At 34.4% G+C, this 16,018-nt stretch overlaps 1 protein-coding gene across 2 annotated transcripts in view; it reads left to right on the top strand.

The window, feature by feature from the left end:
- Positions 1-12,069, top strand: part of LOC118183198 (uncharacterized) — a 91,383-nt gene extending 79,314 nt beyond the window's left edge. For both annotated transcript variants that reach the window (XM_085809077.1, XM_085809078.1), the window contains exons 4-5: positions 9,941-10,293; positions 11,759-12,069. In XM_085809077.1, coding sequence (XP_085665203.1) covers positions 9,941-10,293; positions 11,759-12,069 — 664 coding nt within the window. The remainder of the gene's footprint in view (positions 1-9,940; positions 10,294-11,758) is intronic.
- The last annotated feature ends 3,949 nt before the right edge of the window (positions 12,070-16,018 follow it).

Genomic DNA, 16,018 nt, shown 5'->3' with positions numbered 1-16,018 from the left:
ACAGTTGAAATCCGAAATTTGCTGTATGTATTGAAGGAAAAAATTCAGAACTAATTGATGAAAGCATTGTGGACATGATACCATCTGCATCAATACTAAGGTATGCATATGCTATCTGTGCCCAAGAAAGACGATAAGGGAAAATGGGATTACATATACAATGAATAGCAAGTTTAGTTGTATTAACCGTCTCAGTATTACTTGAAACCGCTAAAAACTACAGTAAACCCTTGCCGAACGTGGATTTCCGGAACGCTATTTCGCATATACGCGTCATCTTAATTATTTTACATTTAATCTGTTTAACGTTAGAATTTCATTTATACAAAATTCGAAGTTCATTCATTAATACTGAATCCTTGCTGGCATCAGGTCTGGTCAGAAGCTATTGTTGTACGGGTTCGTTATGAAATGAATGCACAAGTCCGATGAAAAATGAACAAAAATTTATTATTATCACAACAAAAATGCTTAAATTTTCTCAAATTATCATGCAGTATTACAATATCTCACAGTAGTTATCTTTTAACTACTCAAATGTCCAATAGAACGTAATTCAAAACAGCTAAAGAAAGCTAATCCGCGAATTCGCTACAATCAACAAGAGCAGTTTTCTAAACAACAACAAACTAAGCAACTACTACAAACTGAGAGGTTTTCCTCCTTTTATAAGATTTTTAAATCGCGTGCGAGAATTTTCTGGTACTTTCTCGAAATCAAAAAGACATATTTATTTGTTAAATGCACGTGCTCTTGTATTTTTAATTTTCCGGCTGAGCTTTCTTCTTTTAATATTCGTCGCGCGCTGCACTGCGCGGGAAATAAAACCATTTAATTTATAATTGAACTAACATTAGCTTTTTAAATACCAAATTCATAACACTATCAACAGTTTTAAATAATTTCAGTCGACTTAAAATGAAGCCAAAGAAATCGTACAAACTGCAAAAGCAACTGGCGGCGAAGAATTCTCAGCTATGGAAGAAGAGGAAATCAAATAATTAACCGAGAAATTACGATCTAAAAACGATGAATGAAAAGTTGAATAATGTGTATAACACAAGCGGACAGTAAAAGCAGTGAGAATGAGAAAGACGGTAAAACTCCTTTTTAATTTACAAGAATTTAAAAAAAAATTCTAAGAAAGGCACAGGATCTGTCTGATTTTGAAATGGAGATTAACCCAAAAGAAGAAAGCAGAGGACATTTTATGAGAAGCATTGGAAAATGCTGCGATCCTTACCGAAAAAATTTTAAAGAGTAGCGTAAGCATTGTCCCAAGCAAAAATAACTAGCTTTTTTTAAAAATTATTGCATCGCGTACTTACTAAGCGATAACGATCCTTTCAACCAACATTTGTTTCATATTTTCCTTTCAATTACAACAAAATTAAAGTTTTTTTAAATTATACATACTTTTTAAATCGGTATTAGAGGTAACATATTATTCCCATAGAAAGCTAATATCCTATGGGAGAAACACGATTTTGACGTACGCACAATATATTAGTGACGCGAACCCCATATTCCGCAAAGGTTTACTGTGTAACTTTTCTCTGCTTTACATCCAGTATTTAGTAATAATACCGAAGCATTTTATTGCTCCGGTTCTTTCGCTGCAGCAGGGCAGCCTTTTTTCATTTCTAAAATAATATATATATATATATATATCAAAGAGAAATTTCTTTCGTGATAGCTTTAAAATCACTGGATAACACAATGTACATACTGGTAACTAACTACGAAAAGGTAATTCTTTTCCTGGATGAAATTATTTGCAAAAGAAGCTAAAAGATATACCAAATGCAACGTAATTGATGGTCACAGCTTTAGAAGGTCATGAAACTTGGCAAAAATAACAGTTTTCATAATACAATGTGCGGTGGTATGTGAAATGTGAACCTGGAAACATAAATAAGCACTAAGAACATGGGGGCACATTCCATGATTAAACGTCCTTAAAAATACTTGATTTAAAAAATGAAGCTTGCTGCAGCGAAAAGCGAAGTAAGGCCTTCGCCTTAAGATCTTTAAGATTACCGGAGCTCGCTCATATAAGCGGGAGATGAGGATTAATTGCTATGAATGTGGTTTAAGGGGTATCAGAAACCCCTTAAACCACATTCGAAACCCCTATACCAACAATGTTAAATTGGCCAATTTCGATGTACCTTTTTTCAAAGTCTGCTGTAGATACAAGCTTGAAGTTTTTTCTGTAATTAAAGTATACCTATCTGATTATACTGAAATGAGCTTTTGAAACATTTTGAATTTTAGAGTAAATTACAGAATATTTTGTTAGGCATAGTAAAGTATAGCACTTTTCTCACACAAAAAAAATTCAAAAATTTTTTTTCTAACTTTATTACAAAAAGCTCATTTCAGTAAACATTAGGGAACCTAATAAATAAGCCATAAAAAGTTTAGATGCCTGTGAGCAGTAGTCCCTGAGAAAAGGTACATCGAGTAAAAAAAAATCACGTTTGGAGAAAAACGCGTTTTTATGTAAAAATCCTCATTGATCAAAGCAGTAGATGACAAATTAAAACTAGATTTGTTTACAGTTCTAACTTTCATAGAGATTAAAGAATATTATTTTTAGAAAGATAAAAGTGTAGAGAATTTGAAAATGCAAAAATCCGAAATCACAATTTTTTGAAGATTTTGGGGTTCCAACACTCCTTAAACATCTTCCAAAATGTACCTCAGTCACTTCATCAATATTGTGATACACGTACGTTGATGCATGTTGATGCTTGTTCATTCGAACAGTTCTTGTAAACGTCCTTTTAATCCAGGGCTAAAGAAAGAGCCCTGCTTTTAATTACGGATCTTTACAAGAACTATTCGAATGAACAACCACCAACATGAATCAACGTACGTGTATCACAACATTGATGAAGTGACTGAGGTACATTTTGGAAGATGTTTAAACCACATTCATAGGAATTAAGCCTCATCTCCCGCTTTTATGAACGAGCACCGGTAATCTTAAAGATTTTAAGGCGAAGGTCTTACTTCGAATTTCGCTGCAGCAAGTTTCATTTTTTTAAATCAAGTATTTTTCTCCTTCACTGTTATTTTATTTTAAAAGAAAATTTATTTATGGCGATAAATCAGCTGTAAGAAAATTTTATGAAAAGTAAAATAAATTGGAAAAAAAAAATAAATGAAAAACTTCTTTTTGTACTAAATTTTTGTAGTTCATTCACTTCTTACGTTATTCCTATAAAGTAATTTTTCACGCATAAATTTTCATTCAAACAAACTAACAATAAAGTATTAATAACTCCGGTAATAAAAAAATTGTACCGACAACAGGATTCATGCCTAGAGCTTCGTATTTGTTATTCGATGAAATACCATCGAGACACTGGACAAAATGAGATTAATTTAAATGGTACGAATATTGCTTAATATTTTAACTTGGACTTTTCTCTCTTATTTTTCAGTAATACACTCTCACTTCTCTTTACACATACATTCTCTTTATAATGTCTTACAATTATGCAGAATTCGAACGAAATCTGTGGGAAAATTCATACGCATTTCATATTTTTCATTTGGGAAAATTGTTTTAATTCTTGCAAAGGTAAGAGACTGATCTGTTATCGCTAACCTTTTGAAAGCAAAAGGTTCTGTGTTTTGAATTCATGTTTTAAATCTATTCTAAACCTGTTCTAAATATTTAGGACTCGAAAGGTATACAAGGGAAACATACTACTGCGTGCGTACGTGTTCGTAATAGATTGAACGTACACAGAACCGCTGACAGCTTGATAAAATTTATTTTACCGAAAGAAAAACTTTTCAGTTCTGGAACTTTCTACAAAAGTACTCGTATAGTTCTTATGAGTATTACATAGTACATTCAGTAGTTACACCCAGTGCTTATGAGTTCTTCTGAGTATTACATAGTACATTCAGTAGTTACACCCAGTGCTTAAATTGCATCGGAGCTCACCTGAGTACAGCTCCGTTACTTCTTAGTTTTGGGGATAAATCATAATTCTAGCCGAGCGCACCGAAGCCCTAAATCAGAAGGCTCATTCGCTTCTTTTATGTAACTGAACAACAATTTCAGTAGAAATCTGATCTCGAAAATTTTACTTTTTGCAATAAAATTATATTACTAATCGTTTATTAAATTTTAATTTATCGCTTTACATTTTATTTAATTTGAATTATTTAATTACTTTGTAGAGACATTAGGTATTTTTTACTTCCTTGTACGAAGTAAAAAGGAAGTACTGTAATCGCGAAAAGTTTCAGGCAGCATATTTCAACGAAAATATCCATTTTGACCGCTATCGAATGCAATTTAACGATGTTTTTGCGTCATATCTGTACGTAAGGACAGAATAAAATACTCTTTTCCTTCAAAAAATTATAAAACTGCTTTAAAATTAATTCTGAAGAGAATTTTTCGTGGCGTCTGTACGAACGTATGTACGTACGTATCTCGCATAACTCAAAAACGAGTAGCCTCAGAACGTTGAAATTTTGTATATAGGACTGCTATAACATGTAAATGTGCACCTCGTATTTTGGTTGCAATCGGCAGCACCAAAAGTATATAAATATATTTATATATATATCCACTCTATTACCCGGCTCAGTGATCTCAGTTTCTTTACTCTTATATGTTTGTAAATTGTACATTTTTTGCTTTAAAAATGATTGAATTATGTTGTTTTATCTTCCGGTTAAGGATTTTATGCCTTTAGTAAATCTGTGTGCAATATTTTTAGAATTATCAGCAATTTTAAAGTTGTTTAATTGCCGCTAAGCCTGTTTTTAATGGCGGCCATTGATGTTTACATTTGAAACAGGAGACTAGTGGATTTGTTGCCAATCTAGAGAAACTTAGCTTCGCAATAACAAAGATAACGCAACCACCATCCCACCGACTCCACATGATATACCATTTAGTGACAAGGAAGTCAAGCAAATTTTCCAACACCTACCCCTGAAAAAGGCCCCCGGTCCAGACGGCTTGGACTATAGCATCATCAAAGTTGCCTACAAAGCACGTCCCTCCTTCTTCTACAAATTCTTTAACCAACTGTTTGACAACCAAATATTCCCGCAGGCATTCAAGAAAGGACAAGTTGTCCTATTCCTGAAAAAGAATGAAAGCCCGCAAGACCCGCGCTCTTTTCGCCCGATATGCCTTTTGCCAACCCTGGGCAAAATTTACGAGAAATTAATTGTTAACAGACTAAAATATCATCTCCATAGCAACAATCATCTCAGCCCCAGGCAGTATGGCTTTCGCACTGGTCTGTCCACTACGCATGCCCTCTGCAAAATTCGTGAAACAATTCAACGCAATAGCACCACAGGTTTCCATACAGCTTTCATATCCATTGACCTCCAGAGTGCGTTTGACACACTCTAGTGGCCAGCGATAAGACAGGCCCTCCGAGACGCACAGTGTCCATCCAACCTCTTCAGCGTTTTTAGTAGTTATCTAGAGAATCGTAGTCTTCTCATAGCCATCAACAATGACACTACCTTCAAAGTGCAAGAAAGAGGATGTCCCCAAGGCTTTTGTGCTGGACCGATTCTCTGGAATTTAACATTCAACTCTGTACTGGATGCAAACTGGCCACGACATACAAGTGTCATCGCCTACGCAGACGACGCAGCTCTTCTTGTCAAAGGTCGCACTCGTGCGGAGCTCGAGAAAAACGGCACCGAAGTCTGCTCCCTCCTCGCCAATATCTGCAGCAACTTAAAGCTTACAATATCTACCGCAAAGTCATCAGCAATAATAATACCCAAAGCAGGCACGAATCCAACGCGCCGCCCCTGCATCAAACTACAAGGAGCCAACATAAAGATTGTCCAAACGCTAAAATACCTAGGTGTAATCTGGGATAAAAAACTAACCTGGATCCCTCACATCCAAGAACTAAAAAACAAAACGTCAGCTATAGCCAGAAAGGCCCGCGCCTTCCAAGGTAAAAACTGGGGTCAGAATCATCATATTCAGAAGATCCTCTACCATGTGGTAGCTGAAAAAATAGTCTTGCATGCTGCTGCCGTATGGGCCCAACCGATGGGAGGACGAAAGATCAAACATCTTACATCTCTTCAACGACCATTTGCCCTGAATCTCTGTAAAGCGTACCGCACCACAGCCACCAGCTCAGCGACAGTCCTTGCAAGGCTCATTCCACTCCACATACGGGCAGAACAAGAGGCAGTGTACACCACCCTCATATACCTCCGCAAAGATGCAACATTTGGCAACATAGCATACAGCCCTCTGCAATTTCAAAGCCCAGGTAACACTCTTCACACTCATCCTGCACGTAAAGGCACAGGAATAAGAATTAACATCTCACGGATACAGCCACTGTCAATGACGCGAGTTTCAAGGGATACGCAAATATACACCGACGGCTCTAAGCAGGAAGATGGAGTAGGCAGCGCCTTTGCACACTATGACAAAGGAAGAATCATCCATGTATGGAAAGGACGCCTTGACTTAAACAACAGTGTGTTCCAGGCGGAGGTGCAAGCAATTATAACCGCGGTAGATTACATTTTCAATAATAATATAGAACGGGCGAAAATTTTCACTGACAGTATGTCAACGCTTCTAGCACTAGATAATCACAACCACACCTCGCCCTTGATCATCAAATTACAACAACTTTTACAGCGCAACCCGCAGAAACATCTCTCCTTAACATGGATCAAGGCACATGCAGAAAATGAGGGGAATGAAGCAGCTGATGGCCTGGCCAAGCAAGCAGCCACTGATCCAGAAGCTGAAAAAATCACAATCCCATCCCCTCCTTCCTACCTCAAAGGGCTATTACGGGGTCAAGGCCTAAATCTTTGGCAGGAAGACTGGACGCACTGCACAACTGGAAGACGTACATACAGCTACCTCCCGAAAGTCAGCACTGAACGCACCATTGCAATAGCTCCTCTTACGGCTTATATTACGGGACACGGCCCATTCCCGACCTACTTCAATAGACATGGCATAACAACCACGGACATATGCGCCTGCGGAGCGGAAGGCTCCCCAGACCACTATGTTTTTGAATGCCATCTGACAGCAGGAAATCACCTCCCTCTTCCTATCAACAATAGTGAAGCTTATCACCGCTTCCTTATAAAGCACAAACCGGCAGTAAATACAATTTGCAAAGTTGTTAACAAGCTCAAGAGAATGGGCCAAGATTTGTGCTCTCCTCATTAACCAAAACTCTCAAGACATGATACACTAACTAAGTCAGCATGCAGTTCCACATTCTCAGACACATAAGTCTACTCCTAAAATTTACATAAGTCCCTATTACAGACACCTTTCAAATAATGTACAATCAAATGTATTTAACATTTCCTCTTCTGTATATGCATAATACTTAATTTTTTTTAAATTTTTATTTATTTTATTTTATTTAATTTTATTTTTATTTATTTATTTATTTATTTTTTTTTTTTCTCCCTATGAGCCTGTATTTTGATCCTATTATTTTGTAACTGTATTTTTGTATCTGTATATTTAATTTGTATTTTTATTAGAATTTTATTGTGAATGTGCAAAATTACCATAGCAAATTGCAACAACAAATGTCAAAACGGTAAAACGAATGCAATCTGCCCTTGTATGGCCATGTAAATGATCTTGTTAACATCCTAAAAAGCTCCCGAGGCGGCCTCTTGAGGCCCCAGGGAGTTGTTCTTGGTTAGTGGAGGGCGCGGGACACATGCCTGTTTACCTCTGTTAGACATCAGGCGTCCCCGTCCTCCGTTACCAACCAACCAACCTTCCAACCATTCATTTATTTTGCCAATTAAATCATGCTTAATTCTTTCTGGAATTTTTTCTAGGAAATAAGCGTTTGAGATTTACTTCGTAATTTTTAATATAGATATTTTGAGTTTTTATGTATTTTTGCCTTCTCGCTAAGTGAGAACTGAATTAATTAAATGAGAAATACTCAATCGTCTGTGAAAAACTGTTTCTGTTTTGTTTTGTTTGCTTAATTTCTTTTATACATAGTTCTAGCTTTATTACAGTATTTGAATAGAACATGTGGCAACGATTAGATAAATCTTTAAATGATATACATTTTGTGCATTCTGAGTTATAATATGAATGAAATATAATACTGTTAAGAAAACCTAGCGCCAGAATGTCGCTATGGTAAACAAAGTGGTTTTTAAAGAATGCATTTATTCTATTGTGGTTTATGCGCTGTCGGCGAAGTAGGTTTAAATCAATCTAATAAGTTTAAATAAAATGCAAGAAAAAATGCGTATAATTTAATATTCCGTACAAGGAAGTCATGTGGTGTACACATCAGATTTTTTAAAGCAGGAGAGATGAAAAATCGAACCACGGACCTCTGAAATACGTGCCCAGCTTGCAGACCACCACACCACGAAGGCATAAGAAGAAGGCGGGAGAAATACTTTATATACTCACTCTTTTAAAGGACGGCTGTAGTTCTTTAGGGCACCCAATCGCCAAATCCTGGGAATGGAGAATCATCATCCACAACCCTTTTAGTTCGGGCGCCACTGTAGAGACATTAGGTGTTTTTTTTAAAGCAGGAAAGATGAAAAATGAGCAATGCCCTCGCCTGGAATCGAAACACGGACCTTTTGGAATATGCGCCCAGCGTGCAGGCCACTACACCATGAAGGCACGCCAAGAAGGCGGTAGAAATACCTTATAATTTTAAACTTTAATTATTTAACTATTTTAATAATAATAATTAATTAACATTATTTAATTAAATAACAATGGTTAATAAATAATAATTGAAAAATAATAATTAATTTCGTAATAATTAACTATTTAATTTTTTAATTAATTATGATTTTAATAGTCTTTTTATTTAATTATTTACTTTTGCTCCTCTTTGCTGACAGTCTTCTAATTTTAGAAATTAAGCTCTGGTTACACCTCAGACTACTAAGAATGTCAAACGCAGCCAAAGCCAACTTAAACTCAGTTGTATAAGTTGGCCTTGACACAGCGTAATGCAAAGCGCATCTAAAAAGGCAAAGCTCGCAGTGTTCTCAATACTCCAAAGTTAATTTTGAACAAAAATTGAGAAGTGATGCTCTTGCCGGGGTTATAGTTGCCAAATTTAGCGACTATTCGCAATATCTTATCAAATTTGGAGGCAAAAATTAATCACCAAAACCATCGCTAGCTTGGCGATACCTCGCCAGTTTAGCGAGAGAGCCATTTAACTCAATGCTAAATGCACTTGGCCCTATAAGCTTATTTTTCTGGCAGTAGTTTATCTTTTCAGACTTTTCATGCTACATTATACAAAAGATACTAGTTTTACGCATAATTGTAGTACAATTATCAACATATCTACAAAATTCGTAACAATATTTAGTTTAAAAATACAACGCGGGTTCAAAACAATTATCATGAAGATAGCGCATTGAGACTCGTTGAACTTACTAAACTAATTTATTCGTGCTACAATTGCTTATATCAGATGACAGTGAAAGAAGACAACTTGATGATGCCTTATAAAAATTGGTAGAAAACGCATACAAGCAGTTTAGTGTTTATTTATGCAAGGAAAAAGTGATAGTACGTATAATACTTTCTACACTGCGAGACGACGCAACAATTGCACACCTACGTATAAACAAATGTTTTCAGGCATTTATGAATTGTCTGTGGTGCAGTAATGTTTCTTTATTTTTGAGCAAAGCCAGCCTGACATGCTGTAAAATTTGAGCGTTTCTGACCGTGACTAGTGTCAGATTTTTTGTTACTGTCAGTGTATGCTTAATATTTTTATTTCTTTCTTCACATTATTTTCTTAAATTATACTTTCTTAAACACTTCAAACGGAAATAAATACTTTTCCTAACATTTATGCAAAAACATTAATACGTTGATAATATTTAGTGATTATAATGTGGGAACTCTTTGTAGGTGGCGTTGTCTAGGCGAGGAGTGGATAACTGCATTTCAAGTGGTTACGTATAAATCAAAGGACTCTGTTAAGAAGGCTGAGATGGAAATGGAAGATAATCTGCCCAATGTTCATGCCCTCTCGTTGATGAACGTGCTGTATTTGGCTGCCCTTGCTGAACTGGTCTTATCGAGCTCGGCAATTTATCTGGAAATTAAAGCCACTCCACAGTTGAAGGTGAACGCCTTAGCAGAAATTGTTGGAAAACTCCGTGCGTTTGGGCAGATACATGAAATCATACGAGAAGAATCCACATTGAAAGTGTACTATAAATACGCCACCAACGCATTAGCAGCTAACATCATGTCAAACGGTAAATAAGTTATTAATTCGAATATTAAATTTAATAAATTTGTGCCTGCATGTCTTTTTTCGAATATGGCGATCACCTTGGTATCTGACGAAATGGAATATATACATTAGTTCCGTGTGAATATGTATATATATTGATTATCAGTACTATCTGTATGCTACATAAAATAAAATGAACCTTCAGGATTTTTTACTGAATAATGGATATCAGGTGGTCAAATATTGTATGTTCACAGTTACTTCATTATGCGATTCCATTGCAATGGTTTCATCGCATAATTTGCATGCTTCACTTCTAAAGACGTACGATGTTTTTTTCAGGAATTAATCTTCCACTTTACAAATTCAAAATGTTTCATACGGTATGATGGTCTAACTGGTATTCTTCCAATTGACACGCATTCATCTTCATGACATGAAAACAGTAAAGGGTAATGGGTGTACTGACACGCTTTAATGATTTTTCTACTTCTGTACGATTTTTATAAATGGAAATACTCTGAAGTCAAGACTAGAAACAACGCTTTCAATCTAAAAGTTTAGTTCCAATTAATCTAAGAATTAGACCAGAGAAATGTTGTAGCTGCTAACTTTGTGCTGCGCAAAAGGTTGGCGAATGTGATACAGCCGATATTCCCTGACGGTAAAATAGGATTAATATTAATTTAAGGTATAAAATTCTAATTATTTAAGAAGTAAATATGCATCAACAACTTTTTTTATGTGTGTGTGAAAGAGTAACAATGCTTCGACCATTTCAGCGGATTGCAAGCATATGTAATTACAATATCGTTTCGCTTATTTCACCTACCTCAGGGAGAAATTTGTATTTATTGTAACATTTATTGCTTACTGTAGTAGTAGCATATTGATGTCTTTTCGTATCATTATTTAACAGCTGACGATTTTAATTTAAAAGCTATGTAACGTAAAAAAATGTTTTAATTCTTAATTGTTGATGACGTTAATTATCTAAATTTTTTCCTATTGGAAAGATTTTTAAAACTGAATAAAATTATAAGTTAATATATATTATAATATTAAACTCTATTAATACTATATTTATTTTCCAAAAAACCTTTATAATTATTTAAGTTATTGATAACAGAACTATTTTTATATTCGTCCTTCAAAGTATATGGTTACTAAGATAATTGACTAAGGCAATGCAAGCGAAAGTTATCCCTTGAAAGGGAAACGGAATGGCTAATTAAACTGAGACCTCTTGTATTAAAATGTAGTCAGAATTTAGTAACCTACATAAATATGCTGCATATGTTTAAAATCTGCGAATTTTTATTCAAATTCACCTAGCATTTTCTTAGATCTTAAGCAATTTGTGTTTTTATCTTAATTTTGGGCAGCTGTGTATGTAGTATTCATGTAACATAGCATGAACTTTTTAAACATTTGCTTGCATAAAGATAAATATTATTAGTATAATATATTCATTCTCTTTTTTTCAGGTGCTTCTTCACACGGTATGAGATTCCGCACGTCACTGATAAACAGTAAGACTTTTATCAAAACTATCAAAAAATACTTGTCTGCTTACTTTTCAATGGGAACTTTAGACATTGAACTACCCCAATCATATTTTTGTGAACTGCAAAATATCCTAGAAGCTGAAATGGAATCCACACCTGCTGCTGATGTTGATGTTGATGAAGACGAGGAAATTTATATATACATCGATGATCAACATGATGAGGATGATGATCAGCCAAATGATAACAAAGAGGATGACCTAGATCAGACAATTATGGATATGGACTAAATACATGAATTGCATCCTAGCGATGAAATATTATTGAACAGACATTTTCGGATTTAAATTAGACAATATTTTTATGAACTTTAGACTTATGCTTTTATGAACTTTGACTTTTAAACAGTTAAAACCAACAAGTTTTAGAAATACTTTTGTCTACTCATCAGCATACTCGTGGATTTAGGGGAATTTTATCCCATTATAGACATTTTACAGATTTAAATTTGAAAATAATTAATAATTAGTGATTATCATTAATAACATTAAATTAATGCTTCATGTTATGTTCATTAATGCTAAATGTTAATATAAGTATATAAATGTAAAGGTAAATATTAATAAAAATTAAAAATAGGAACATTGCTTTATGTTGTTTCATTTGTATTGCAAAAACCCACACAACATGTACACATCTTCATGTTATTTTGTAAGCTTTTATGTGAATTATCTTTTTTTTTTTTTTTTTTTTTTTTTTTTTTTTTAAAATCTGTACTGCCAATTCTACTGTGCTGTCCCACCAGAAAGCAAGTGAATTAACGTATCTATAAGACTGAAGATTTTTTGGTAGCGATGGTGACCTTCGAGATGTCGTTTGCCCAGTTCCCTTAGAATCACGTAGTTGGCCAAAGCCTTCTAAAGATAGGAACTTTAGGAGGATTTGATGTAGCCTTTTGCTAGTCCCGCGGTGTATTGAGTTATTAGTCGTGTTGATCGCTTTCCTGAGTGAAAGCTTATTTATGACGTTGCTTTGTAAATTTATGGAGTTGCTTACTTTAACATTTTATGCTAGTTTAAACCTAACTAACATTGAATAAATTTATAAAGCACGTGCTATGTGTGAAATTCAAGTTTTAATAAAAGATTTTATTTAAACCTTCATATGAGTCATAGCTGTTTCGCTAAAACGGAGCGATAAGTCTCCCGACTTTGGTTTCCGTACAATTTTAAGTTAGCAGCGCATGTACTGATAACATTGTGAAATATAATGTCAGTGTATGCATTCATGATTGTATGTTCCAACAATATCCTCCGAATACTATTTCAAGAAAAATCCCATTTTCAGATGTCCTCACGGTATCCTCAAATGGTCAAATGAAGACATACTTAGTATTCGAAAGAGCACTTCAAGGTACTACTTGTGGCATCCTAGTGATATTCTTATGACATACTAATAATGCTCTGGTGTATAAAATGTAGCTGAAATTTTTTTGAATTAAGCATTATAGAATTTTTAAATATGTCAGAAAATATTCTCGTGATTTTAAATGACGCTTAAAAAACTGTTATTGAACTGATAACTCTATCATGAAACTTGGAAACAAAAATTTGAGTAGTAGGTTCTGTCAGTGCTGGTATTAAAATTTCGCATTAACACTTTTCACAGTTTAAACCATTCCTATTTTCTATAACATTGTTGCACAGAATATGGCATTTAGAAGTCAAAAGCATCATCTTTCTTATGCCTGTATACTCACTTCATTATCACCATCATTAATTCCTTGGAGATATTAAGGCGTCATTTTTTATGTACAATGAGATATTGAATACATGTTTTGAAAGCTCATAAATTTGAGATTAATAGAAATAAACACAAAATGTTTTGAAATATATCACTATATAAATAATATAGTGATATATTTCAAAACATTTTGTTATTTTTTATATAAATGTTTTGAAATATATACTTCAGCAATTTTACGCAACTTTCTTCTCATAAGGCAGAATACCCATTTCGGATAAAATCAAAATTGCGTGCAAAGCAACATCTTTCATTCCATTAAACTATCCTTGTATAAATTGAAATAAATTAAAGATATCCTTCTCGTATCATGTTTATGAAGTAATTATCAACATACCAAGGAGACGGGTTTAATTTCCAGTGAAGGAACAGATTGTGTTTTAAAATTTTATTCTCATAATTTACTAATGTTTGTACAGTAATGCCAAAACTAAAAAGTGGCGGACAATTAACTCACCATCAAGTTGAACTGATTGACTGAGGGTCGTTTCCTCCCCAGTAATTTTTGATGCAGTGGGAAGGGGGTTGAAACAGAAATAAATGGGCAAGACACTGGTACTTCTTTGTTAAGTATACAGGTAAAGTCTTGTCTCACTACAATACCAGATAAAATATTTTTAAGTATGGCAGCTGTAGTTTAACATATAAAAAGAAATTTTGCACTTACATTATAGCTTAACTACATTGAGCATGTTATTACGCTTTATACAGATGTATTTAGGTATAGGGCTGTCTTCTTCCTGCTTGGGAAGGCCTATAATGGAATTTTATTCTCATAATTTACTAATGTGATAGCCACTAGGAGAAGATTTACTAACAGCAAGTTGAATAGATTAAACAGCATTTGTTAAAAGAAAAAACGTATTTACAAAGACGGTAATACAATTAATGAGAAAAATGCTGTGGAGAATACACTGTTGCATGCTTACGGGTTCGTAATGGATTGAATGCACAGAGAACTGATGACAGCTTGATAAAATTTATTTTCACAAAATAAACATTTTAAAGTTCTAGAACTTTCCACCAAAGTCCTTGTATAGCTCTTTTCAGTATGACTGAGCAAAATCGATAGTTACCACTTTCAATTACTCAGAACGCATGTAAAGAGCGAAGTTCGCACGGAGATCTAACTCTGAACGAAAAACTGAGAACTGTTGCTCTCTCCGAGCTTATATAGGCCGCAGAGAAATCTCTAGTACTTTCAGTTTCTCGAAATTAATGGAAGGCACATATCTAAGGGACGGATGCGGTTGCAGTTACATATAGTTATCAATTGCCGTTATGCAGTTGCGGTTATACAGGGAGCGAACCAAAGGGTCACTAAGTTTGTCGATTTCTCGCCAAATTTGGAGACAAAAATTAGTCATCAAAACCATCGCTAGCTTGGAGATATCGTACCGATTTAGGGCGATAGCCAATTTACCTCAATGTTAAATAGACCTACCCCTGTAGCTTAATTTTTCCGGCAGAGCTTCGCATTTTCAAGCATTTTATGTTATATTATACAAAAGATACTAGAATATCACACGTATTTCCTTAAACTATTTATATATATGTAGAAAATCCCTAACGATACAGTATTATAATAAATATTAGTACAATTGGTTGTTGATTTTCAGAGCTAAAAAGGAAAACACTTTGTACAAGGTATTGCTTTTACAGTGTTTGTGCAAAACGCCTGTATTAATGTTTGAGTACGAAAAGATGAATTGCAAAACAAAATAAGATAAAAATATAAGACTATATATTAACACAATATACGAGTATGAAATTCTGAAATTTGTCATAGAGAGTTTAACTTGTTAAACAAAGCAGAAGTACTTCTACAATGATACAAAACTAATGTTGAGAAATAGCTTGGAATTTACATTTTATCAGCAAAATTGCAAGTCCTAAAAGTTCCAAAGTAGCATTTAGCAATCAATCAATTAGCCCAGATCATTCAAACTATAATCTTTTAAACTGCAGTACAGTACCAGTGATTGTTGAGAAAACACTCTTGTATTATATTACACGAAGTTCTGTAAAAAATATTATCATTGAGCAGGCTGTCAAACTGCTGTTTAAGACAATGATTAAAATATTAGCTTAGTAAAGCTGCACTATATTCTGCTTGGAAATTGTGTGTGCCTTCATAGGAGGTAACGGTGGCCGCCTGTTAGGTGCTTCCATAATAAACGGAGCTAAACTAAAAAATGATTAACAGCAACGTCTAGGACATTATCAGACTAACAGACTGCTACATTTTACTGTACAAAGTGCTCATAAACAAAACTGTATAATCAATATTAGCTGGACAGAAATACAGCGTTATAACGTAATTTCTAATTCCCAATCATAAGTACATAGCCAAGAGTTTGGTTTCTTTAATTATGGTGAAGTAATCAAAGGCTATCTATCTAAGGGAAGAAATATTTTCGTGGAGGAATTCCTGAG

The sequence above is a fragment of the Stegodyphus dumicola genome, chromosome X2 (assembly GCF_044657685.1).
Source record: "Stegodyphus dumicola isolate Sdum_Otavi_A_Nest chromosome X2, ASM4465768v1".
NCBI classification, from domain to species: domain Eukaryota; kingdom Metazoa; phylum Arthropoda; class Arachnida; order Araneae; family Eresidae; genus Stegodyphus; species Stegodyphus dumicola.
This window is presented reverse-complemented; position numbering and strand designations above follow the sequence as displayed.